At 40.3% G+C, this 25,000-nt stretch overlaps 1 protein-coding gene across 1 annotated transcript; it reads left to right on the top strand.

Annotated features, from left to right (window-relative positions):
- The first annotated feature begins 354 nt into the window (after window positions 1-354).
- On the top strand, window positions 355-25,000 carry LOC119729980 (transient receptor potential cation channel subfamily A member 1 homolog). Its single transcript, XM_038202769.1, is given in 25 exon segments — window positions 355-1,081; window positions 1,084-1,148; window positions 5,734-5,902; window positions 6,144-6,421; window positions 6,649-6,858; window positions 7,281-7,374; window positions 7,909-8,104; window positions 8,225-8,408; window positions 9,115-9,228; window positions 9,675-9,763; window positions 10,732-10,878; window positions 12,007-12,118; window positions 13,115-13,251; window positions 14,017-14,138; window positions 14,642-14,773; window positions 17,860-17,993; window positions 18,736-18,871; window positions 19,045-19,229; window positions 19,916-20,095; window positions 20,555-20,663; window positions 21,487-21,578; window positions 22,222-22,446; window positions 22,931-22,999; window positions 23,849-24,034; window positions 24,656-25,000. Coding segments are annotated over 25 exon segments (4,179 nt in total). The 5' UTR covers window positions 355-450; the 3' UTR covers window positions 24,839-25,000.

Raw genomic sequence — 25,000 nt, 5'->3', positions numbered from 1 at the left:
AATCCATCACTTGTGTGATCAGTGATACGAATTTAAATATGAGCATTACAGCGGGGGGGGGGGGGGGGGGGGGGGTTCGCAGAGATATAGGTCATCTCTTGATATACCCAGACGCGCATCTTCACAGCTTCGTGGGCCCGATCCCTAGCGATTTAGTCAACATGAGAGAAAACGTTAAATCCGAACAAAAACTGGTCGGAGAATAAATATTCGTGTCAACAATTATCATGATCTAATCAATAATTATTGTCACTGATAATTTTGGGTGGAGCGTCAACAGTGCAAAGGTCACTTGGCTGTTATATTAGGCAAATAATATGATCGATCACGCATGCATAACACATGTATAGCACAGCTAGTTGGCGTGGATGAAATTGTGTAAATAAAATGGTTCACTGCACATTCACACTAAGTTGACTTGGACCATCTAGAACGGAAAATCAACGCCCTATGCATTGGGACGAAAACGAAAGCTTCATGAACCCATCAGCCGGAAAACGTTCCAGCAATCGCAATAATAAAACTGTTTCCCTTTCGCACAGCGATTCCGAAGCTTTGTTAGTGGCCGAGGCAGCCAAAGATTTACCACCTGTCGTGTACCCACACGCGTACCACTCGCCCTTGGAAATCAACGATCTCCCGGTAGTGGCCAGTGTACAGGACGCTGCGGTCGAATCCTCGGAAACTGGGACGACACCACCAAACAGTTCACTACAGGTACATGTACAAACAAGGCCCGATTCTGCCCCCTCAGAACACAGTGAAGCCAGTGCGAGCCGTATTAACGTGCTACCGGCTTTGAAAAACACCACTACGTGGCAAGCAAGGGTTGCCCCTTCGGAAAATAGAGAGAAAGAACCTCCTCAGAACGATCAAAACGGGCTTGCAGAGAGTCCAGAACCGATCCATTCTCCGATAGGGACAGCGTCATTGCTGTCAAACTCCACGGGGAGCATGCCTCGGAGCGACGGCGCGCTGGATCGTGAGGACACGGTGGAGATGAAGGAATACCGTAGACGGCAGGAGATGCCGAAGTACGCCCCTAATTGGCCAACTCCAGAAGAGCTGGATGAAGCGGAGGGATTGGGAGGGGTTTGCCAACCTCAGATAGTACCGAAGATCTGAGCACTCTCATCAGTATCCATCAGGTAAGATTCAACTAGAATTTGGAAAATGCCATGGATGCTCTTCCTACTGACTTACTCAAGTCTTACACAACCTGAAGAAAAGGACGAATTATAATTACAAGATGCACACTGATGTTTAATTGGATATCTGGCCATCACTTGTCACCCTGTCATGCCTGTACACAAACCCAATTTCCAAGTGTTTTCTCAGTAAATACTTCAATATTTTCCCTGCTAAATTTGACTTTTTATGACATGTTTTCACTTTCTGATGGCTGACAGTGTTGCTAGTGATAGCTGTGAAGAGAAAAATTAGTAATGGCCAGATATCGTTCAAAGGAAACATTTATTTTTTGCGTGCCCCCTTTTGAAATACTTTTTCGGAATCCAAGACTTGAGATAAATTTATCATTACACGTTCCAGAATAATATTTCTAAAAACTTCCCCAAACCTTATTATTAGGCTTAATATTTCACCCGTACTTTGATGATTGGATTGCATTCGTAGTCACGATGAAGATGGTGTTGAAGGCATACCTGCAAAGTAGACAATTCAATTTACAGATCCGTTTTGATGATTGTAATCATCTTATTGATCATGTTGATCAGTGTCTTCCATAAAATGAAATCAGTTTCATCAGCTATGGCAAAGAATGAAAGTACATGTATAGACACCTGTAATTTGTGTTCAACTACATGTATATGATTTGAAACCTTTAAAACGAACTACTCAGTACATAATTAAATGGAAAGAGGAAGCCATGTTGGTCGTGTTCCCTGAGTGTATAAATTGTGAATTGTTGAATTTGATGGTGCCTGACTATTTATGCTTTCTAGCCTCACTTTTAATAAGCCAGTTCAGCTAGTTTTCCAACTGCGCATGCACACAATGATAGGTCATGTTAATGATAGGTGCATGTTAATTACAAGCGCAACGGGCCTTCGCGTAACATCTCGTCAGCAATTTTATCCCGAATGACCTTTTGCCTAGACTAATACCGATCTGACTTACTGAAAGAACTGTAACGTGAGGTTTCTGTCTGAGATGACATCACACTTTTGCTCACATTAGCATATAACAAACAAAAAGGTACCAAAATACCCTTGAAAATGGCAAAACAGAAATTGACCTAAAAACCATTTGCGAGTTAGCCACGCCCTTGGACAACCTAATGGAATTTTTGTACACTAAGTTTTGTTTGTCTCAGATGTTGTTGCGCTTTCCACGTCAATTTGAATATCATGTAATTGTACAATATTTCACAAGCTGCGATAGGTCAATTGCAAATAAGGTTAAACGAGACACAAAGGTGGATTTTCAAGGATTGCATAAAAAAAAAATTGCATATTTGCATTGGCCCTTTAAGAGATCAATTCATTGGATGCTAATTGCTGGTGGCCTATTGAATTGTAATGGTCATAAACTCTGTCGTGGATCATGAATAATTTTTAGAGCGAACTCAGTATTTATTGGGGAAAAATGACAAATTTGTCCTGAAGGCTGTGGGACAACTAATGCAAGAAATGAACACAATTGTGCAGTACTGCATAAACATGATAAAGCCCACTGATTCATGAGTAAAAAATATTGATTTAAAAAAGTGCATTTATAAAGGTGAAGTTATTTATTAAAATAAATCAAATTTCCATTCATGTAGCCGGTATATTGGAAGAATTAAAGAATAATTTTTTATTCCTGCATAATGACACATGTGGGTTGCATGATGACAGTTCATTTTGCATGCATCAATGGTCTGCAGTTATGCATAGCGTGTATTACGCTGTGAAAACAAGATACCCCGGTACATGTTCATATTGTCAACTTCCGCAATGCTGTCTTGAGCATTGATTCTATTCAAGTTGTATATTTAGGCCAAGTTAAAATAAGTAACTAGTTTTTCTTTCAGCCTTTTTTTCTTAATGAAGGAGGCGGGCACTCCCCCCCCCCCCCCCCCCCCCCCCACCAAGATGGCAGACTTTCCAAGATGGCAAGAGGATTTCTTGACTGGTTTTTTTATATGCAAAATTGTGTCCTAAGGAGCCCTTACAAGTTACAAAATGATGCTTTCTACTGAAATTTTGTTGGAACACATAATTTATACACATGTAAGCATATTGTGCAAAATGTATGCACTCGTATCCCCTGCCCTGCAAACAGGAACTGCTGATGAATTTAAACTCTGATTGGATAGATTTTGCTTGACCTGAATGACTTTGAGCGGACAAAATATATTGCAATTGTTTTTATACATAAAAAAAACCCATTATGGCAGCTGGGTAAAAAGGAAGCAGACGGAGACGAGAAATTGGTTATTTTTTTTTACATGACGTAAATTTACAGTGGACTGAGAAATTTGACAATGTCCACTGTAACAAGTAAGCTCTTTAGTAAAAAAGAAAAAAAAAAGACAGTTTGTTTTTCAAATTTTATGTTGCTCATTTTAAGTAGGTAAATGTACATGTAACTCCCTTAAATTGCAGAGAGCATATATCTAGTGTCATTATGAATTAGTCGTAGTCACATAGTATGTAATTTACATTTAAAATGTGTGCAAACAAAATCGCAGCCCAATGAAAGTTGCTGTGCTTTTCAACGGATTCAATTTTATTTTTAACTCCATACCAATTTTCAACTTGTATGCTTCATTCCAACCAATTTGTCTGTTTGTTTATTTATAGTTGGTGCGCCCTTTACACAAATGTTCTTTTGTTGAAAGTGCATTTTTCACTGTTTTATTTGTACACACGTTACGAGCAGCTTTAGTTTAGGCATTGAGTGAGTCATCATAGTTTTCCCATGTAGTTTTTTGCTGTCTTGACAGGTGACACTGGAAAAGTACTGGGTATGATTCATGCAAATACATCATGTATATCTTTTAACTTAAACCCCCCCCCCCCCCACCCGGTATCATAATTAAGTCCACATACATACTAGTACATAAGTTGACAATGTTATACAGTAAGGGAGTAACCTGTCTGTAAAACAGCGTTCAAGATACAAGTTACAATGTACAGGGCCATGCTTTGCATGTATGTTTGTTAGTTTGTCATTATGTGCTGCGTTATTTATTAGGACATAAGTAGGCCTACTGTGCACAATTAGGTATATAGTGAAAATCCCCTACTGTGGTATTTTGTGTGTACAGGATGAAATATGCTGTACATGTAGGCTAAATTATGTACACAACTTTGCACTAAATGACAGTTAGATTTGATACGTGTGAACATTCTTCAAATTTAAATCAGGAGCCAAGTTGTTGAATCATCAGTCAAACCTTGGCCAATACCCAATAACACTATAGTAAACTATATGTACCATTATCTGGTACATGTACATGAACATCTGCACAAAATATTGTCCCAGATAATGCTGTTCAACCCATAGGCCCTATATCTGCCTATTGCCCTGATCCGTTGCACACTTCCTGTGCATTAGCAGTATTCCATGGTGTATTCAGATGAACTGAAGTGGAAAAAAAAGTTTGTGGACGTGATGGAGCACCAGTATACACATGTATGTATAGGCACCTCCCCAAAAAAGGGAAAATGAAAAAAAAAATCCAATGAAATGTCTCCATAAATTTCCTGAAATTTCACATTATGAAATGCTGATTGTGTTTGAACATTGTGTAAATAGTAGTCTAACAAATTACCAATATTTAAAAAAAAATCTATTGTACACGTTTGTCCAGTGGCTAAGATCTTTAATAAAACTGCAGTGGGCAACTCACGTTACATGTACATGTGTATGAGTATAGACCTATACCAAGAGGCTGTACTTTGACCTCTCACTGCTTCAGAAATATTTGATCAAGCTGAATCAAACCAGCCATACAACAACCTTGGGGTAAGGGGTACTTACAAATGGAAAGATAAATTTCTAATCCATTCATTCACTTTTTGAAAACATGTGTTTTGTTGGTTGCCAATCACGTTAAAAAAAAAAGGACATGGAAAATTGGCCTGCAATTTTGTTGCTACAGTCTCCTCAAACTGTAGTCTGCAACTCAGAAGTAACATTATTGTACCTTTCATTCAACCCATAGCTACTGATATAAAAACCCATTTTGAATCAACATTTTACATGCAAGGGATATTACAAGGAGTTAACGTCACTCATGTTACGTCACTCATGTTACATCACTCACGTTACGTCACAAGCGTTACTTTCTCTTCATGGTTTCTTACACGGCATAAAATCTGAGTTTGATAAACTGCAACATAATTTAAACCCTTTTCTTATAGGGGCCTAATACAAATGTATGTACCTTCTCTCTGCCTTAAACACAAAAACTCTCAATAACACTAACAGTCATAGTTTGCATGTTAAATCAAGGTGCCAAAATGACTACCAAAAATCCATTATTTTAGCCAAAAATCCAAGTTTTTTGGACCAAAAATCACACCACTCAAATGAAAGATCTTGTTGTCCCCTATAATTTGACGCCACATTTGATGTTGTGAAGCTTGTAGTTTGAAAGATTTCATTCAGTCTCCACTTTCCAGTTGTGGTCACTTTTGCATTGAATTGCCCCACTGGTGGATTATACATGTATCGTACATTCGTTGATGAGTATAACGCTATTTTTTCTCTTCCACCATGCAGGCTGCCCGGGATGGAGCAATTGACATCATGCGGCGTTACCTGGACCAGATAGGCTCCAACAAACGGAAACGCGTTAACAAACTCGACGAGAACAATCTGAGCGCGCTCCACTATGCGGCCCGTTACAACCACCTGGAGATCGTTAAGCTGCTCATTAAGCATCAAGCAGGTAAACAAAAACAGTGGTCAACTTGCCGACTTAAAAAAAAAAAGGTGTCTGAACAGTCACAAACAGTCAAAAAATCAATCCTCGTTATACATGTACACAGGCTAGTCACCAACAGTCACATCATATTTTAAGCATGCAAGCACTGTGACCAGTCAAATTCCATCAACACACAAAGGCAGGGGTCATGGTGGGTACAGCTGGCTCATCAATCAATAAAAGTCAATTTATCTCCTTCTGTTAGACAAACAGTGCAGGGGTGAAGACAATACCACTCCCATGCACTACGCCGCTCGCTGCAAACGCACAACCGTCAAGGCATCCCCAACAGGCTCGGAAGACGATGACGATGATGATGAGGATAATGACACAAGGGACGGTGTCATCTCCTATCTGGAGTCCCAAGGGGCGGACGTCAACGTTCAGGACATCTATGGACAGACACCGCTGCATTTTGCTGCCATGAGGGGGAACGATGTTGCTGCCAAGGAACTGTTGAACTCGAAAAAAATCCTTCATGAGGTCAGTTTGAGTAATTACAATTCCAATGTTACATTAAGCAACAGGAAACGAACTTTCGTGCTCAAACTCTAATGTTATACTTAGATATTCATCAAATTTCATAACTTGACAAGTTTAAGTGTTCAGTACATCGTAGCTCCATGGATAGACCGCAGATGTGCCCCTTTGTTCCCTGTTCACGTTAATCTGTAGCTGATATTGTTCCCCGTGCCCCTCTAATTTTACAGGCTGTTGACAAGCAGTTGATGACTCCCCTGCACATGGCATGCACCCACGGCAACCTTGAGATCGCTAAGATGCTGATCGAGAAAGGAGCGGTGTTGCGCTGCACGGACGAGGAAGGGAACACCCCTCTCTTGGTGGCCTGCACTGAGGGTCACGTGGAGATCGTCCAGATGCTGTTTGAGGCCGGTGGGCAGCAAGGTGTTCTAGGCCAGGTAAGGAGTCGGGTCATTTCATTGTCGGGGGGGGGGGGGGGGGTCAGAAGTTGGTCTCAATCTGACTAATTGTGGCGCTGTTCAAAGCACACAATATGTATCAGTAGGGGACATTAATGGCACATATTTGCTGCTGGACAAACAGCTTTGCCGACAGCACAACAATTTGCTAATAAAAATGTTTCCAGGGGTTTGTCACTCCCCTGCACCCCCTCTAGCGACACCCCTGGCTAAAAAGTGCAAAGAAGGAGCACGCTATGTTACAATAATTATGTAAACAAATATGACCTGATTTTAGTTTGATTTACACAATTTCCCTTGTTCAACTAAACAGATCAGACTTTTAACAATGACCAAATCAACACGTACTGACAAATAAGTCAGGCAAATATTTTAGTTTACTTCTTTCTTCTACCCACTAGATGTTGACTGATTCAGACTATGACGACAACTCACCGTTGCATGTAGCAGTGGACAGCGGCAAGCAGCAAATTGTTCAGATGTGCCTCGAAAAAGGTAAGGCTCAAGAAAATCCATAGAGAAATCCAAAGAGTACAAATAACGTTTGTAATGCAGCAGCTGATTTAAAAAAACTTTACATAATGGCAAGTCCACTTGCACCATAATTTATTGCGCAAGTTGTGCAACATTTCAAGCTGTGCAAGTACATTTCTGTAATGACAATTTCATGAAGTTTTAAAATAGTCCATAAGAATGCGACTTGCACAACAAATTATGGCGTAACTTGCACAATCATCTCAGGTGGCGTAAGTGAACTATTTTACCAGCAAATTGTAATCGTCGTGGAGCCCGTCATTGCAGGTTGATACAACACTCTTTGTGTTTGAAGTAAAAGAATTGCTGTTTTACTTTGTGACCGAGTTTTAAGAGTTGCTGCGCGATTGCGAAGAAAGGTTGCAGGACACTTATATATCTTCCTTTGGCCACGGCCATACATGTATTATCAACAACCAGACCCCTTACCACTCAATTTTACTGTGCCATAATGCTATTATTCCCTTATAAGTTGTTTCGCCTTTGTGCCTTCAGGTGCCAAGCTGAACAGTTATGACAAGCAGCGCAACACGCCACTTCACATCGCTGCAGGGGCAGGTCATATAGACATTGTCAAGCTGCTCTTGAGTAAGTCTGCTAACGTGGATGCTCTCAACATTGAACGGGCCACACCGCTGCACCGTGCCTGCGCGTTCAATCGACACCAAGTTGTGGAGTACCTACTGAAAAGGTAAGACGTGTCAACCTAGAAAAGGCAAAGGCAATAGGCTTCATAACTTCTTTAATGTTTGTTTGTTTACATGCTAGTGAAACGATAGCAAACAAACTGTTCTTCTTTATTGAATTGCAGCGGTGCAAGAATTGAACGTCGCGACAAGGACAACTTTACGCCATTACTGATCGCTGCGAGCAATGGACACAGCGCAACCATTGCCGTGCTCCTCAAGTACGGCGCAAACATCCGCGCCGTTGATAAACACGAGAAGAGCTCCATGTTCTGGGCTGCCCAAGAAAACGAAGTCCAAGCATTGACGGTAAAATAACAAATTTGATTTCCTGAATCGCAGAAAGAGTGCTTGGGTTATGAATCAGGCAAAAACTGTGAAACCTAGGTGTAAAATCCACAGAAGTTAAACTTAAATCTAACAGTCCATCATTTGCAGCTATCCAAAAAGTAACTGACGTAATTATTGTTGAAAAACATACTTGGTTTATAAAAGATAGTAAGTGGACTAAACTCCCTGTGAAATTATTCTTTCTGGCATGCGGTCATTTTGAAGAAATCAATGAAAAAAGGCGTTCCCTCAGTAGTTCGTTTTTTTATTCGGTGAAGGGCGCGCAAGCGTTGACACGGTGCACACGCGCACGCTTGCTGTAAATGTAATGTGTCAGTTCAGGGCGCGACATCGCGTAGCTGCAATTAGTGAGGACGTGCTCGGACGCTGAATTCAGGCCCAATTCAAACTGTGACTCAGCAACTTTTGATTTGAAATTGAGATCCTAGAATATTGTTTTCTCGGAATATGCAGCATTCACTGATGAGCTGAACGTTCATCAGGTTAGTTGTTCAGCACCCTTCTTTAGATTTTGAGCAGGTTTGCTGCTTCTAATGTACAAAAAGCACAAATTACAAATGATGGACGCTACCTTTAAATGACACTTGTTAAAGTGTATGTGTACTCATCAAACCACAATTAGGATTCAGTTTTTCTTGATGATAAATATTGCTTCTGTTTTCAGGTTTTGTTGGACCACCGCAAACACAAGGCTAAGAAACTACTGATGGCCAGTGATCGTTATAACAACACGCCACTGCATGTCGCTGCTGAACATGGCTACATCAATATTGTCAAGGTACAGGCATGCAACTTTTCCCCAGATCCGCTGATTTTCTTGTTTTGTATTTCTCATGAATGCCATTACAAATTAAAAAATACTGTACAAAGTCTTTTGAGGTTTGGAATTTCCTTGGTTTTCTTTTTAAATTCCCAATTGCATTTCTAGTTAGGTACATGTATTTCACAGCAAATGATATGTGACGTCAATTTCGCTTAGCAGTCGCATTTGCGTGAATTAGAATCAGCCTTAATTATTTTTGTGTTTTTGTTTTTAACTTACTAATTTGAAAAGGTTTCAATTGTTGTAAAAATGTCGGTAATTTGGCATTGCACAGCACAAAGTGTATTGTCCAAAAGATTATGATTAATAATCCATTATTGATTTTAATAAAACCTAATAAGGAAAAGCGATTGCAGGAATAATTTAAGGAATAACACATCATTTTATCCAACATCTGCTAGATTTTACTGGATCGAGGAGCAAGTTTAGAAGCCAAGAATGAGGAGGAGCAGACAGCTCTGCATCTCGCTGCCGCACACGGACGAGTTCAGTAAGTCCTGAGGAAATTTATTTCATGTAAGAATTTTGAATAGGCTTATGGACATACCGGTAACAACTTTCAACCAGCACCTTAGGCCAAACAATTTTGTGTGTGTATGATCATGTGGAGGTGTCTGCGTGTAGTCAAGGGTAAAAGGTAGTAATTGATGATTTTCAGATTTGTTTTTTAATCATTCCCCCCCCCATAGGGCTGTCAAAATAGGGTAGGTACTGGTAGGGTATTCAAAAGCAGAACTGTTATTAGTACACTCATAGTAAAGTAAATGTTTTTGTTTTCTAAACTGAATAATATTGGCATTGTTGAAAGCGTAACAAATTAGCTGCTTGGCAGTTTGAGAATGAAAACCTATGGACTGGTTTTATCTGACCGTTTCTGACCAACCAGTGTAAAAGGCATTTCAGGGGAAGTGGGTGAAATTTTTGACTGTCTGTGGCTTTTCAAACAGTGGGAGGGTAAGTGAATAAATACAATGTAATACAATGCTGTACAAGTGGTAATGGGTTAAAAATGTACTCAATATACCTCAGACCATTTACAGCTGTTGAATTAGGGAACGTTTTTTGAAATGCTTTTGAAACAATGACGGATACACGAGAAACAAAGTTTATTTTTGTATTAGGGTATATAAAGTACTTTTGCCTTCAGTAACTTTTCCTGAGTCTTGAGCCAGTATTTACAATTTTGACATATATTTTGACATATCCTTGTGACATACCGGTATAATATTCATGCATGGTATGACATGCGTTATGTCCACAAACATCCTATATTTTTGGCACACAATAGCTGAATGACACCAATGTATTTTGCGTAGGAGGGTTCTAATGAATCAATACAACCATAGAGTGGCCAGGGGGGTTCTGGCGGTATGTGCAGTAAAAGGCGGGGCAGTTTTGGGCGGGGCAGTTTTGGGCGGTACCAGGACTAATGGGTAGAATGTATTCATTTCTCTACAGCACCCTAATGGAGTTAGTCCGTCGCGACTTGACAGGCATCAATGACGAAGACGAGGATTCCAACACGCCGTTGCATTTAGCGGCTTCCGAGGGCCATGCTAAGTGTGTCCTAGCACTCATTGACGCAGGGGCCGATATTGAAGCAAGGTGGGGGACAAACAGTGGAACTGCAAAAGCAAGAAACTGAAATGTTTCATTTTTCAGGAACTTCCAAAAAAATATATTTGCTCTTTTAAGACATACTTCATTGGGGTATCTAATTTGATTTCTTTTTAAGAAAAACAAAATCATTAGGCCAAAAAAAAAAAGTCTCCGGTTTCTGGTATGTGCGCGCGTCGCCGTAGCCAATGAAAGATGATGTCTCAAAACCGCCAAACTCACTGGTTTGACTGGAATCCTGCTGCTGCACAATTTTAACGGGGTTATTATCGATGGGGTTATTATCGAGAATAAGCTTTATGTGGCCTCTCTGGACTCCCATACATTTTCACTGAGTTTAGTCGGGCACCATTTGCAATCATCAGCTGACATTTGGAGCAAAAAAGTCAGGTAAAAAAAAAAAAAAAGCCGCGTCGCCGCACCACTTTTTGGGCAAGCTCCATACCAGAAACCGGAGACTTTTTTTTTTTGGCCTTAATCCAGGTCACTTTCTGTTTTGACTCACCATGCATGCCCCTTTAAGTGTAATCAATATTTGTTAAATATAACGCGTCAAATGGCTATATCAATAGGATTTGACTGTCGGTCAATTTCAACTCAAAACACCAAAGCTTTGATTGAATTCCTGTTGTCAACTGTGATGTCGAACAATGATTAAACAAGACAGCATCTGCACATACCATAGTTGTGGTTTGTGGGATTGTTACTTGTATTTTAGGTGTAATTTAATCGTTTTTGATGTGCAATATGTTTCTGTTTACCTTGCTTTTTATATATTTTTTTACTTTGGTGTTTTTATATACATGTAATTTAGTAAGCAAGTCTACAGTGACTTTTCACTTTTGCTGTCCTGTGCCCACACGGTCAAATGTTTTGTTTGTTTTTTGTGTGTGTGTTGTAAATAATGTTATGTCTTGTAAAATTGTATTGTTTGTGGTTAAATGGCAAAACAAATAATTTACCCAGACAAAATGTATGGGATGATTACTTAGGCCATGTAGTGTCGTATCAGGGTCCGCTAAAAATGTTTGCACAACACTTCATGTCTGGGTCAAGCTATTTTTGGAGATAGTACAAGTCGGCAAATACTATTTATCTTGTTTGTGTCTCCAACAGGAACCAGTCGTTGTGGACTCCGTTGGACTGCTCAGCAGCCAATGGTTGGGTGAAGTGCGCCACCGCTCTGCTGGAAAACGACAGTCCCATTGATCCAATTGATAAAACCAGGGTAAGATTCAGGCCCTAGGCTTATCTGAAGTGACTGTGTTGAGGTCGTGCACATGTTTGGCTTCTCCCAATCAGTATGACTTCCTCTGTGTGGCAAAGACGCACCGTTGGAAATTTCCGTTAGTAGTTGGTTTTTTTTATTCGGCAAAGTTCTCGCAAGCGTTGACACAACGCGCTTGCGGTTGCTATAATACGTCGGATCAGTGCTCGACATTGCGTAGCTGCAATCGGCTCAGTGAGAACGTATCTCAAATGCTGAATTCAGGCCCAATTCAAAACATGATTCAGCAACTTTTGATTTGAAATCGAGATCCTAGAATGTTTTTTTTTTTCAAAATACACAGCATTATTCTATCAGGTTAGTTGTTCAGCACCCTTCTTTAGATTTTGGTTTTTTTTGTTGCTTCAAACGAACAAAATGCACAAATTACAAATGATGGACTGCACCTTTAAATTTTGATCCTACTGTTCTATTTTTTTCACCTGGGTCTGCTTGAAATCCTGCTTGAAACTGACCTGCAGGTTTTAAAGGGTTTTGCATATTGCTCTGTATATTGACTTCCCACTAGGAGGGTTAACAACTCTTATACAGTCTCTGCACTAGGGGAGTACCCTGTCCCAGACAGTTGGCTCAGTGGAAGAGCTAGTGGTGTAACTGCCAAGTTAAGCACCATTGACTGTGGTCAGTAGTTGGATGGGAGACCATTCCATGTATTGTCCTGGTTGGTGGCTTTTCTGGGACATGATAGGGCTCCTTATGTCTTTCGGATGGGACGTAAAACTTTAAAACACCCTGGACACTTATTGTGAAAGAGAAGGTTTAATTTTGCCCTGGTGTTTCTGGATCAGCTGCATAATGTGCCCTCTCTAAACATGTTTGGAGTATAGTTTATGTGATGTGCATTCGAACATATTCATATGGAATTCGCTCAATATAAATGAATACATTTGTATTATAACTAAAATGCCTTACCATCTGTCTTGTGTCTTTCCTTAGACTACACCGCTTCATTTGGCCTCCAAGAATGGCCACGTTGACATGGTCAAGCTGCTGTGTGAACGGGGAGCGGATCTGTCACTGAAAGATGGGAATGAACACAACTGCATGGACCTTGCTATCGACAAGGGACATGAGTAAGTTCACCTTGACCTCATGACCTCATGATTATGAATATTCATATCGACAGTCGTGTTTGTCTTCAGGCCCCTCACCTTGCAAAGAATATGCAATTTTTGCTCCAGACTATTTTTTAATTTTTTTTTATTGTTTAGCAAAATGTTACCAGTTCTTGTTTGAAAATCCCCCCACATTAAAAAACACTCCCCCTTCTTCATTTCCTATTTTTGCCTACAATGAACGAAAATTCCTGTATCGTTGTGTCCGTGCAACAAGGTTGTTTCTCCTAAAATGGCTTGGGACATCATGTACGTCTGTAAATGCCAGTTTTCAATGTCAAAAGGTCGTATCTCTCTTAAAATAACCCGGATGTACACACAAAGTCAATGGACGTCGCGATACGCGAGATACGACCTTATTGCATGGAATGTATTCGCGCGAGATAAGACTTTGTTGCAGAATCAAGTTACGACCATTGTTGCACTGACGCGACAATATTTCTTCAAGTTTTCCCAAAAGAAAAATCTAATGATTATTTGAAAATCAGGTCCGCAAATTAATGTAAATTCAAACTATTTTTTATTCAATCCAATTTTTAAAAATATTTATTAACTTTATCAAGAGCTTGATAAAAAGATGGGGGGGGGGACAAAAGTTCAAAATGTGGGCCTCTGAAGTTCTGCTGTTATGGAGTTGTTAAAAATTAAGCTAGTGTTTGACTCCAAGAAAAAATACTAATGAACTTTTAATAATGTTGCCTTTTGTTTTTGATCTGTTTTTAGACAAGTGGCCCGCGCCATCATTGCCCACAAGCATTGGCAGCATGCCATGTATTCAACCAGCAAGGACAAGTTTACTAAGATCAGGTCGACTCCGATGCGCAAACTGATCAAGAAGATGCCGGGTAAGAAGAATAGACGGTAGGATGAAGGTGAAGCTAGCCTGGCTGGACTCTGTCAAGCGTTCTGGGTCTCCGTAAATTTGGGGGCCAAAATTGTTATGTCCATGTTACACCTGACCTGTTTAATTTGCCAATGAAGTATCATTACAATTAAATTGACTTCGAACTAATGTTGATTTGTGTGACAGGTATTTTGCTGGAGATAGGTAACCCTCCCTCTCTGGCTGGCAATTTCAGCGAGGCCAGCCCAGCAGGGGGAGGGGGGGGGGGGAAGTGACTGCACAAGTCACACCATAATTTGTCACAGACTTGCACGCTATGAAAGTTTAGTTGAACGTTTTCTAACTGAACTGTTGCACGATGCGGATTGTTTCACAACTTGCACTGTAAACTGCAGCAGTAGTGGAGTTATGCCATTGTAATATATAGATTCAATAACTTAAGTAACTCTTTGCACTACTGGCTGTTAAGTTGCTGTTTTGTCATCTTTTATTCTGGACTTGTAGATGTGGCAGAGGCCGTCTTCAACCGGTGCGTGTCCGAGAACGAATTCCCTGCCGAACACAAGAAGTACTGCATCACCTTTGACTACGAGCTCTTGGATGACATGTTCTCCAAGTGGGACGATAACAGCCCAGGTATGCTCCCAAAATATCCAGCAAAGCAGAATGTGACTGTAGAGGGCGCTGTCCTAACATGTATGCATGTACTGATGCGCGTTATTCCCGCATTTCCTGCTGTATTCTTTTGCAGTTGCGCCTGTGCCAAAATGTTGGCGGACAAGCAATATCTTAAAGCTATTGCGAGTTTTATATACATTTTGTTAAAATCTTTACACACTTGTATAATTTTATTTGGGGGGGGGGGGGGGGACATCCCCATTGGTGACACCTGATGAAGTTGACACTTGATAGTGAATGGAGTTGTAGAAATTCAGCTCTTGCTCATGAATATGCATGAGGTATATTAACTACTGTTACTTTCCAGATATGTTGGACAATCAACCAATGAAAGAAGTGCGTTTGGCTTATAAATATGCATCAGTGTACTTCTACTACCTGTATCCCATTGTGTGAAATCGCCCCCACCCCAGGTCCATATTCCCCCACCCAATGTATTTGTTCGTTTTAGTTTTTACCAGAAAAGTGAAGGCGCCTTTTTGTCTTAAATGTTCAGGATATAATGTTACAATGTGGAAATAATGCATGTCACTAAACTATACACTCAACAAAAAAAGAAAGTCCCCCTTAATACAAGTTTGTCTAAAACTAAAAACTGCTGCACATGTTACTCAAATTACAACTAATCAGTACGGAAGTTCCTTAGCAATCCAGCCATACTCTTTATTTGGCCCAACACAGTGATAATGTGTACAAAATTATGCAATTTATGATAAATGCTACCGGAAAAAGTTGCACTGTGGTATACGTGCAAGGTGAGTGTGAACCACAACTTGCACGTACATACAAAAGTGCAACTGTTTCGGTATCATTTGTCATAAATTGCATAATTTTGTACATCACTGTTTTGGGCCAAATAAAGAGTATATCTTGCTTGCTAAGGAATTTTTGTACTGATTAGTTGTTATTTGAGTAAGAGGTGCGCAGTAGTTTGTGAGTTAAACAAAAACATATTGGCAGGGGGGACTTTCTTGGTTGAGTGTACTTTAAAATCCCTTCCCCTTTTTTGAAAAAACAAACAACAACTCAAATCCTGTTGCTTCCCCCCCCCCCCCCCCCCCCCCCCCCCCCCCCAATTTGGTTCTGGATCTGCCCTTGTAGACCTTGGAACTTGCCAGATCATTTTGTTCTTCAGCTGTTTATATTTATCCATTCCTGACAAAGCTGAATTCAATTTGTTTAACTACCTGCATGGAGCCATTTTATTTATGCCTTGCCAGGAGCCACATATATGTATACCAGACCGTCCAAAATTGCCCCAGGTAACTTGTGAGTGGTGTCGGGCTTCGTAGAAGAAAAGTGTCAAGCAGCGTTGTTTGTTTGTAAAGTGTTCAATTCATACATGGTTGACTTCATGTTGTTGCTCCATGCACATGTATCAAGACATATGATTGTTTTGCATAAGGTGTATTTTTAGGATAAAATGTGAAATTAAACAGGCGGTAAATTGAGGTTTACCTTGAGGTTTACCGTGAGGTTTACCTGGAGGTTTACCGTGAGGTTTACCTGGAGGTTCACCTTGAGGTTTACCTAGAGGTTTACCGTGAGGTTTACCGTGAGGTTTACTGTGAGGTTTACCGTCAGGTTTACCTGGAGGTTCACCTGGAGGTTCACCTGGAGGTTTAACAAGGTATTACAGGTTACCTCGGGAGTCAGGGTTGAACAACGAGTTACCGCATGTTTAATTTTGCATTCTTTCCTTATTCATGCAAATTTCACACCGTGTGAAGATGTGTCAGATGATCAAATGTAGATAGAAAGGTGGTTCATTGTAAGATAATATTTCGCCAACTGCAAAAGAAGTTACTAAACTCCATTCCCCAACTCGTTAAGAAACATTAAATTGTTAACTGCACAAGTGAATGTTCGGTAATTGTTTTTTTTTTGTGCAAGGAAAATACAAGACATTTTGTTTTTTTGAAAAGTGCATAATGTTTAAATATTAATAAAGGCGCACATATCCACCAGTATTGGTGTTCAAGGCGCTACATCATTATTACCCTGCTCATTGGGCCAATGAAACACTCCAAATACCATCTCAGCTATTTTGGCACAAAGCAACTAAAATCAGTCACAATAACCACCCCTGCCCTCACACAGGTACCCATTTACTCCTGGGTGGGGAGAAGCAATGAGTGACAAAGTGCCAAGGGCACATGCACCATATACCGGTAGCCACAGGCTGGACTCGAACCCACAACCTGCAGAATTACCCATTAAACATTGTTGCTTTGACGTGCTAAGTTTTGTTTTGCATTTTAGTAGTTATTTTGAGCATGTACATATAGTTGCAGTCATCTGGTAACAGCTAACTATAGATCGTGTAGATTTGTATTGCAGCTACATGTATATGTTGTTGTACCCACTGAGCTATTAAAATAGCTCCGTTCAAAAGAGCGTGGTTTGGATGAAATGAGGGGAAAGACTACATCAGAACAAACAAATTGAGATTGGAAAATGGCAAATTTCTTGTCAAAGCTTTTATCCGGATATGGGGTGGGTGAAACGATCTTCGTGCCTCATACAACATTTGTTCAAAACGTTTTGTTTGGAATATATGTAATTTTAAATTATCAGATGATACGGCAGTAATTTGTAAAGTTTTCCGGTGGGCATAAGTGTTTATCTTCAAGTAAACTGGAATCCTCGATCCTGATTGGTCGCTCCATGGTAACAAGCCGTACTACATGTAACCATGTAGCACAGCCTCGTTCCATACCCCACTCTACGTATTGTGCTTTTCTAAATGTGCGTGCCATTCCGTGCAACACGCACGTGTAATAGGATAACCGCTGAAAAGTTTGTGTTATTTTCATGACTTTTTTTTCTTCAGTATTTGAAAGAAAAAGCTCTCAGTTTTAATCTGATACCCGAAAAAATAAAAATCCAATGATCCTCTTTTTTTTTTTAAGGCAAATGTTGTAGGGTTGCATTTTTTTTGGTGACCCTGCACAGGTTTACAACCTCCAGAATATAGTGCACTATTGTCCACTGTCACGTACTGTTTTGTCTAAAGATTGCCCTGAACTTGCTCCCTAATCCAGACAACGTTTCTGAGGTTTCTGGAGGCTCGGACGACAACAGTCCGTTCATGGAGAACGGAAAACTCTCCAGCAATGCCTCACCCTACTCCTCAAATGCCAAGGTGTTGAGATTGAACCACCCGCTGACAATAATGGTACGGTCCACGCAAAATGTCAGGTTTATTAATTTTTAAAACTGATGAAAATGGTAGCATCATATTTTTAAAGAAAACTTAAATAAACTTCATGTTGCCTGTTTAATGTCAAGATTTGGACATTTTATGGCACATAACCACATTTTTACCATGTCATTAACACTCTAGTGAATGTTTCATTTGTATTTAAGATGTAAATGTCTCATGAATTCTGGTGGGCCAGTAGTACAAACTTTTTATTTTATTTTCTGAATGAATGAAATTAGAAAGGGAAATTGCGAAAAAGGAAAAATTCATAGGAAGAAAGCAATTTCAATGAAAGAATTTTGGCGGTGTGGGTAAAAGTACCCGTTTAAAAAATAAAGGAAATTTTGGAAAAAAACAAATCTTTGAAAATGTGACCATAAAAAAAAGGAAAAAATACAAATAATTGCAAAAATTCATATAAAGAAAAGGAAATTGCAATCAGGCATGTAGGATTTTGGCAGTGTGGGTAAAAGTACCCCTTTGAAAAAAAAAAAGAATCTTTGGAAAAATCAAACGTTTGAAAATGAGACCATTTTTTTTATTCAAAAGAACATATGATCTAACTGCTCACTCTTTGAGAAAGCCTACAAATTTCACTTATGGTTTCCATGGCTACAACATCCAGACAGCAGTTCGATTGGTTGATCAAGTTGAATAGACTAGCAAATCAAGAATTGTAACCAATAACTGTTTTTTATGAATTTCCAACATCCAGGTGAACTCCAAACGTGACGAGTTGCTCGGGCACCCGCTGGTCACCAGCCTCATGCAGCATAAGTGGGACAGCTACGGCCGCTTCTTCTACTACACATCCCTGGTATTCTATGCTCTGTTCCTGGTGTTTCTGACCGGTAGGAAATCTTTCTGACACCTTCATTTTAATCGAATGTCCAACATTTGTAAACATCAAAAAACAAAACTACCAAATTATTATGAAATACCTTACTGTGATTTGCATCACCCCGACGTCAATTCCATCTTATGAACGTTGTTTATTAGATTGTTTTTGTTTGTTGTTGCACAGGCTACGTTGTGACCAACCCCCCGTCATTTTACTTCACTGCGAATCTGACGGCGGGAACTTTTGAATGGAAAGCAGACGGAAAGGAACGTTGGGAGCAAGGCTTCAGCTCGGCCACTCATTACCTCTTTGGGAATGTGGGACACTGGGTCATCATTTTCCTGTCTGCGGTCAACATTGTGAAAGAGGTAAAAAAAAGTCAAGTCTGTCACGAGCTGATATGGCCTGTCAAGCCGGCCCATCCTTACAGTTTCCTTGTCAATAAAATGAAACGACTGAGACTATTTCTATTTCCTCTGGATGGGATGCCTGTCCATCGCAGGTTACTCCCCAGCTAATGCTGGTACCCATTTCTACTCCTGGGTGGAGAGAGGCAAGTGGGGGTAAAGTGGCTTGCCCAAGGACACATATGGCCAATAGCTTGATTCGAATCTCTGATTCTTACAAAGTACATTGTAGTTTAGCAGGTAACTTGTTTCGTTACATTTCTGAGATTAACAAATTGCACTACTTAGCAGACACAAAAAATTGGTTGGCATGCAAAATAAACTTGATTATAAACTTTGTTTTCCGATATTTTTTGTTTGTTTGTACATTACATGTATATTGTACTCATGTTGTCAAACATATCAAAGGGCTTGTGAGAAAACTTCATAAGCTTACCGAGGTGGGACTGGAACCCACAACCTCCTGCTTTCTAGTGCAGACGTCTCACCACTCGACCACCGAGCTTGCCGGGTCAGCTGGCTGGTTCGAGTCCTATCACACTTTGTCTGAATGGATGTTTGCATTCCGGAAACTAGAATGTTTTGCCTTTTCAACGATGTAAATTGTTTTTTGCTAATTTCCTATTTCTTTGGATTTTTCTTACCAGCTCGTGCAGTTGTACCATCAGAAGTTGAACTACTTTGGCTGGGTTAATCTGTTAGAGTGGGCTATCTACACGTTGTCCATTCTGTTCGTGATCCCTTGGTCTGGTGTCTACTATCCTTATGGCACTGAGGGAAAAGAATGTATTGTGGAACCAGGCACCAATTGCATCATGCTTCGATTGGTAAGACCCTTGTTCAGACAGCTAATTCATCTACCAACTGTTTCAAAGGTAGCGGCCATCATTTGTAATTTGTGACTTACGTTCGTTTGCAGCAACAAAAGTGCTCAACATTGAAAGAAGGGTGCTGAGCAACTAACCTGATGACGTTTTTAGCTCAGTGAATGCTGTATATTCCGAGGAAACGATATTCTAGGATCTTGATTTCAATTCAGAAGTTCCCTAGTCATGTTTTGAATTGCTCCCGAATTCAGCGTCTGGGACACGTTCTCATTCAGCTGATTGCAGGTACGCGATGAATTTTTTTCGGGGGAAATAAGAATATATTGCACTCGCTATGACAATATTGCACTTGTCTTTGACTCGTGCAATATTGTAACAGCTCGTGTCCCCCTCAAAGCCATCCAATAATATATAATTATTTCTAACCAAAAATGGCCTTGTTTTATCTTTTCTTCTCAGCCATGGCAGTGGCAGTTAGGGGGCGTGGCTGTGTTCTTGGCCTGGATCAACCTGATTCTGTTCCTGAGGAAGTTTCCACAGTTTGGGATTTACATCGTCATGTTCACAGGTAGGCTAGATTAAAAACAACTATTTGTGATGCGATCAGGCTACATGAGTCGTTTGTCGGGAATTTTCAGTCGGAGATTCAGGCCAAAATAGGACCACTTCATCACATCTCTTGGTGTTCCGACTTCCATAATTTTGTAACTAAAGATAGTACCCGCATGCGTTTTTCACAGCAGTAATGCTGAGATTGTGCTCTTTTCAAATCTGTTAAAAAAAAAAAAAAAAAAAAAAAATGACCAGGGTCGACAAACGACTCATTTAGCTTGATCGCATCACATTGATTAATTTCCATTGTTGGGAACGGAGAGGTTTTACATCTGAATGGATGCGTGTGCATGTCGCATACGTTTAGCTATCTCCAACCATTATTACCATTGTTTCGCATTGTGTCATGAACATATTAGTCTTCGATAAAAGAATTCATATCTGTGGCTTTGAAACACAAATATCTTCACGTCAATGCAACAAGTTCGCAACTCGATTCTGCAACAAAGTCATATCTCGCGCGAATACGCTCCATGCAACTAAGTAGTATCTCACGTATCTTGACGTTCACTGACTTTGTGTGTACCTCCGGGTTGTTTTTAGCGAGATCCAACCTTTTGACATTGAAAACTCACGTTTCGCATGCATGATGTCACACGCCATTTTAGAAAAAAAATGCCCTTGTTGCACGACACGACGATATGTTCAGCAGTCACATATGGTTGAACAACTTCTCTGAAAAGACGGTGAAAATCGCAATCTTTTACGCCGACACATTGTGCGATACGCGTGGCAGATAGCATGCGTTAAAACGACCCCAACTTGAATTTTGACTGCAGATGTGCTGAAGACGTTCCTTCAGTTTGCGATCGTCTTCTTCCTCTTCATCATTGCGTTTGGACTGGCGTTCTACTCACTCCTTCAGAACCAGGTATGGACTGATCAAAAATGGCTTAAAACAGTTTGGTGTTTCTTGTGTAAAATTTTGAATTATCCTTACTTAATTCACATACATGTACATTTGTTTTCCCCACTCTTTTAAAGGAATAAAATGGTAGTGTAGTTATTATTGCTTATTATGCAATGCCTGAATAGATCCCCATCATCTGATTGGTGGATCCTTGATCACATGTCATTGAGTTATTCGTTCCAACACACGGCGCAGCCACACGGCAAAAATAAAAGTTCCATTGTACGGTAAATGGACGTTCCATTGTCATACTTTTGGCGGCTCTGACCGATCAGATGACAAGGATATATTCAGGTGTTCTATAAAACAAATGATTTTATATTATTTGTTTAAAATAGGTGTAGTACACAGAACAAAGATTACAAATATCAATAAATCTGAAAGTCGGGAAAAAATACCCCTGTTTGCTTTTGGGAATTTTTCTCAACTACGGCCTATGCCCAGTTCTGTCTCATTTTACCAGAGCGGAAATTGTTGCATATCGTTCAGTTTGTTTAAATTTTGACTTTTAAGATTAATCCTCATTTGGTACTTATTGTCAAGATATCTTATTCTTCAGTGAGTCATTCAGGTCATTGCCGAATCTTGTTTTTTTTCCCCATAGCAATCCTTCCACCGTGTCCACTACGCCCTGGTCAAGACTTTTGTCATGATGATTGGCGAATTTGAATTTGACAGCATCTTCCACAATTTGAACTACTTGCGCTACGGTCAGGACGCTATGGAAGACAAGGAGTTGTTCCTTGCGGAGGTGTACTATGCTGGAGTCACTTACGTCATCTTTGTCATCTTCGTGATCATCATGTCAATCATCATCATGAACTTACTGGTTAGTACTGGTCTGTATAGTTTGAGTCTTTGAAAGGTAAAGATGTAAATTCTGGAAAGTTTATTGTTTACCAAAACGTTGCTATAATGAACACAGCTGTACTAAATAATTTCGGCTTTTGGCCCGGGAAAATTGCGGGGAAGTTGTTCGAACTTCTGCAACGTTTACCCGATACAATGTTCACAACTTCTCTGGAACTCGTCCCTGATATGAATTTGAGACGGGTAACATAACATCCCTTTGGGTTCCCAAGTTAGTAAAATGTACCATGTTCTTGAGCATTAGCAGATGAATGTCCTGTTACAAATTACCAAATTAACATGGATTTTTATGTTTTGGGTATCAAAGCATTGAAGAAAAGGAAAAAAAATGCAATCCAAAACACCACCATGGGAATGGTTAAAGACAAACAAGTCTTAATTAAGTCATATCATGTTATGTGTTGATTTTAGTCAGGTCCTGTTCTGTTTATTGATGGTTGTAGGTTGGTCTGGCTGTAGATGACATTAAAGAAGTCCAGGAACAAGCCAAGCTGAAACGTCTGGGCATGCAGGTAAGTGGTGTCATAGAAATTTTGAAATAAAAAAAAGAGTTTTTGGGTTTTGCTGGCTTAGCCTAGTGTGGGCACGCAGTGGTTCGCACACATAAAGGGTGAAGTACACTCAACTAATTCTATTCTGAATTTGCCCAACCGTGTAGCTTCATTATAGAAAAAAGCCCTACATGTAATAAAGCGGGTGCCAGACCTATGTGTTCAATTACAGGGCTGCGTGCGCCAACAAAAGAGGGCGCATTTTTTTCCATCTTGAGAACCCCTTGGACGGTACACTGCATGTGAATACTGTACTGATTCGCTCGCGAAGTACGCACGACTTGTTTATCCTGAATGTGCACAAAGCTAAGCCATAGCGTCTTTGCGCATGAGCGTCAGGCTTTGTCGGTGGGAAAAAAATACGTTGCGATGGTCTCCCAGGCTAATCCCCGCCCCCTCGATCATTTGAAATATGCAGTGGATGGACCGGGAACCAGTCTAGGTCTCCCCCAACTCTCCTTTTCTGGCCGTTGGAGGGGTACTTGTGCACGGAGCCCATAGGTTGTGAAGTTAAAAGTCTGAAGATTTTAAGAAGAAGTCACTAGAGAGTCAGGCAGTGAGATTGGTATAAAGAGGTCACTAGGCTAGCAAAAGCCCAGGACCAACAAAAACAAAGACATTGACAAAATGGGAACCGCCAACCTAGAGCTGGTTAGCTCAATTGGTAGAGCATCGGTGTGGCAATCCGGAGGTCGCAGGTTCAAACCCCCTCCAGTCAATGTCTTTGTTCAACTTTATAATTCATAACAAATTTCAGTTCTGTTGTATGATCTGTTTGTAATGATATTTTTTTTTTCGTTGGATGACTAGGTCAATCTGGCAATGGAAGTACAAGAGGCTTTGCCGTCATTCTTATGGAAGCTTTCCATTAGGAAGACGATCTCCGTGCATCCTAACCAGCAGAGTCGGACCATATTCGCTCAATTTTACCGTTGGTACTCGGGACGTGAGGAGCTTCTGAGCGATACAATCATGACCGCTCTGAATCCACCGAAGGTTTGTGATCCTTTTAGCATTGAGTTTGGAAGAAAATCCAAAATCTGGAATTCCGACTTGCTCATTTTTGGAGATTAAAAAAAGCAGGTTTCCATCCTTTTGTAGGCCAGAAAAAGAAATCGATGTGTTGCGTGCACGGAGAAAATACTTCTACATCTCATTATTTTAATAGCTAATATTATCTGTTACGTATTGTTTGTTTGTCGCTCATGAGCCAGTTAGAAAATTGGCCACGCGACACAGTTGGTCAGCGTGTTAGACTCGTATAGACCTTTACTATGCTGCCACCATTTCAGTCATGTTCATTGTATCCTGTATCCAATTCGTCATATGTGAGAAGAGTTATTCGTTGATTCTCTCCTGTGCCACGAGAGTTTTTCTCTTGGTTCTCCGCTTTTCCTACCTCTACAAAAATCAAACACTCTTGATCTCTGGCTGTGCTCCGTGGTCAGACATGGGTCGTACGGCGGCAGCCTAAGGCGCCTTTACATGCCTCCGGCTCGACCACGGTGTAGCCGTGTCTTTCGCAGTTCAGCTTCTCAGCTGCGAGTAAGGATGATTAGCCCTCCAAAATTGTATATTTATTTGTTATTAAAAAAGTGATATTTTCACAAATTTTAGACTGAGCTGGAGGAGATCAAGGACCAACAAGATGAACTGGCCAGCACCTTGAAGAACGTGAAGTACAGACTGAAGATGATGAGGACTCAGAATGATCGGATTGAAGCCATGATGGAAGCACTGATCAAGAAGACGGAGGTGGACTTTGAAGAAGGAGAGGCATCCGAAGAAGTGGGAGAGTAAAGGTCAAAGGTCACGTACATCAGTGCATAACAACTGAGTCTGTGTTAATGACGGAGCAATTGATGATATTCAGTATTTAAAGGCATATAGGATCATTTGCTTTTCAAGCATTTAATTCGTTTTCAATAATAAAACCACTCATAATCCAAAGAAGAATGTTCA

The sequence above is a fragment of the Patiria miniata genome, unplaced genomic scaffold, assembly GCF_015706575.1.
Source record: "Patiria miniata isolate m_02_andy unplaced genomic scaffold, ASM1570657v1 HiC_scaffold_22, whole genome shotgun sequence".
NCBI lineage: Eukaryota > Metazoa > Echinodermata > Asteroidea > Valvatida > Asterinidae > Patiria > Patiria miniata.
This window is presented reverse-complemented; position numbering and strand designations above follow the sequence as displayed.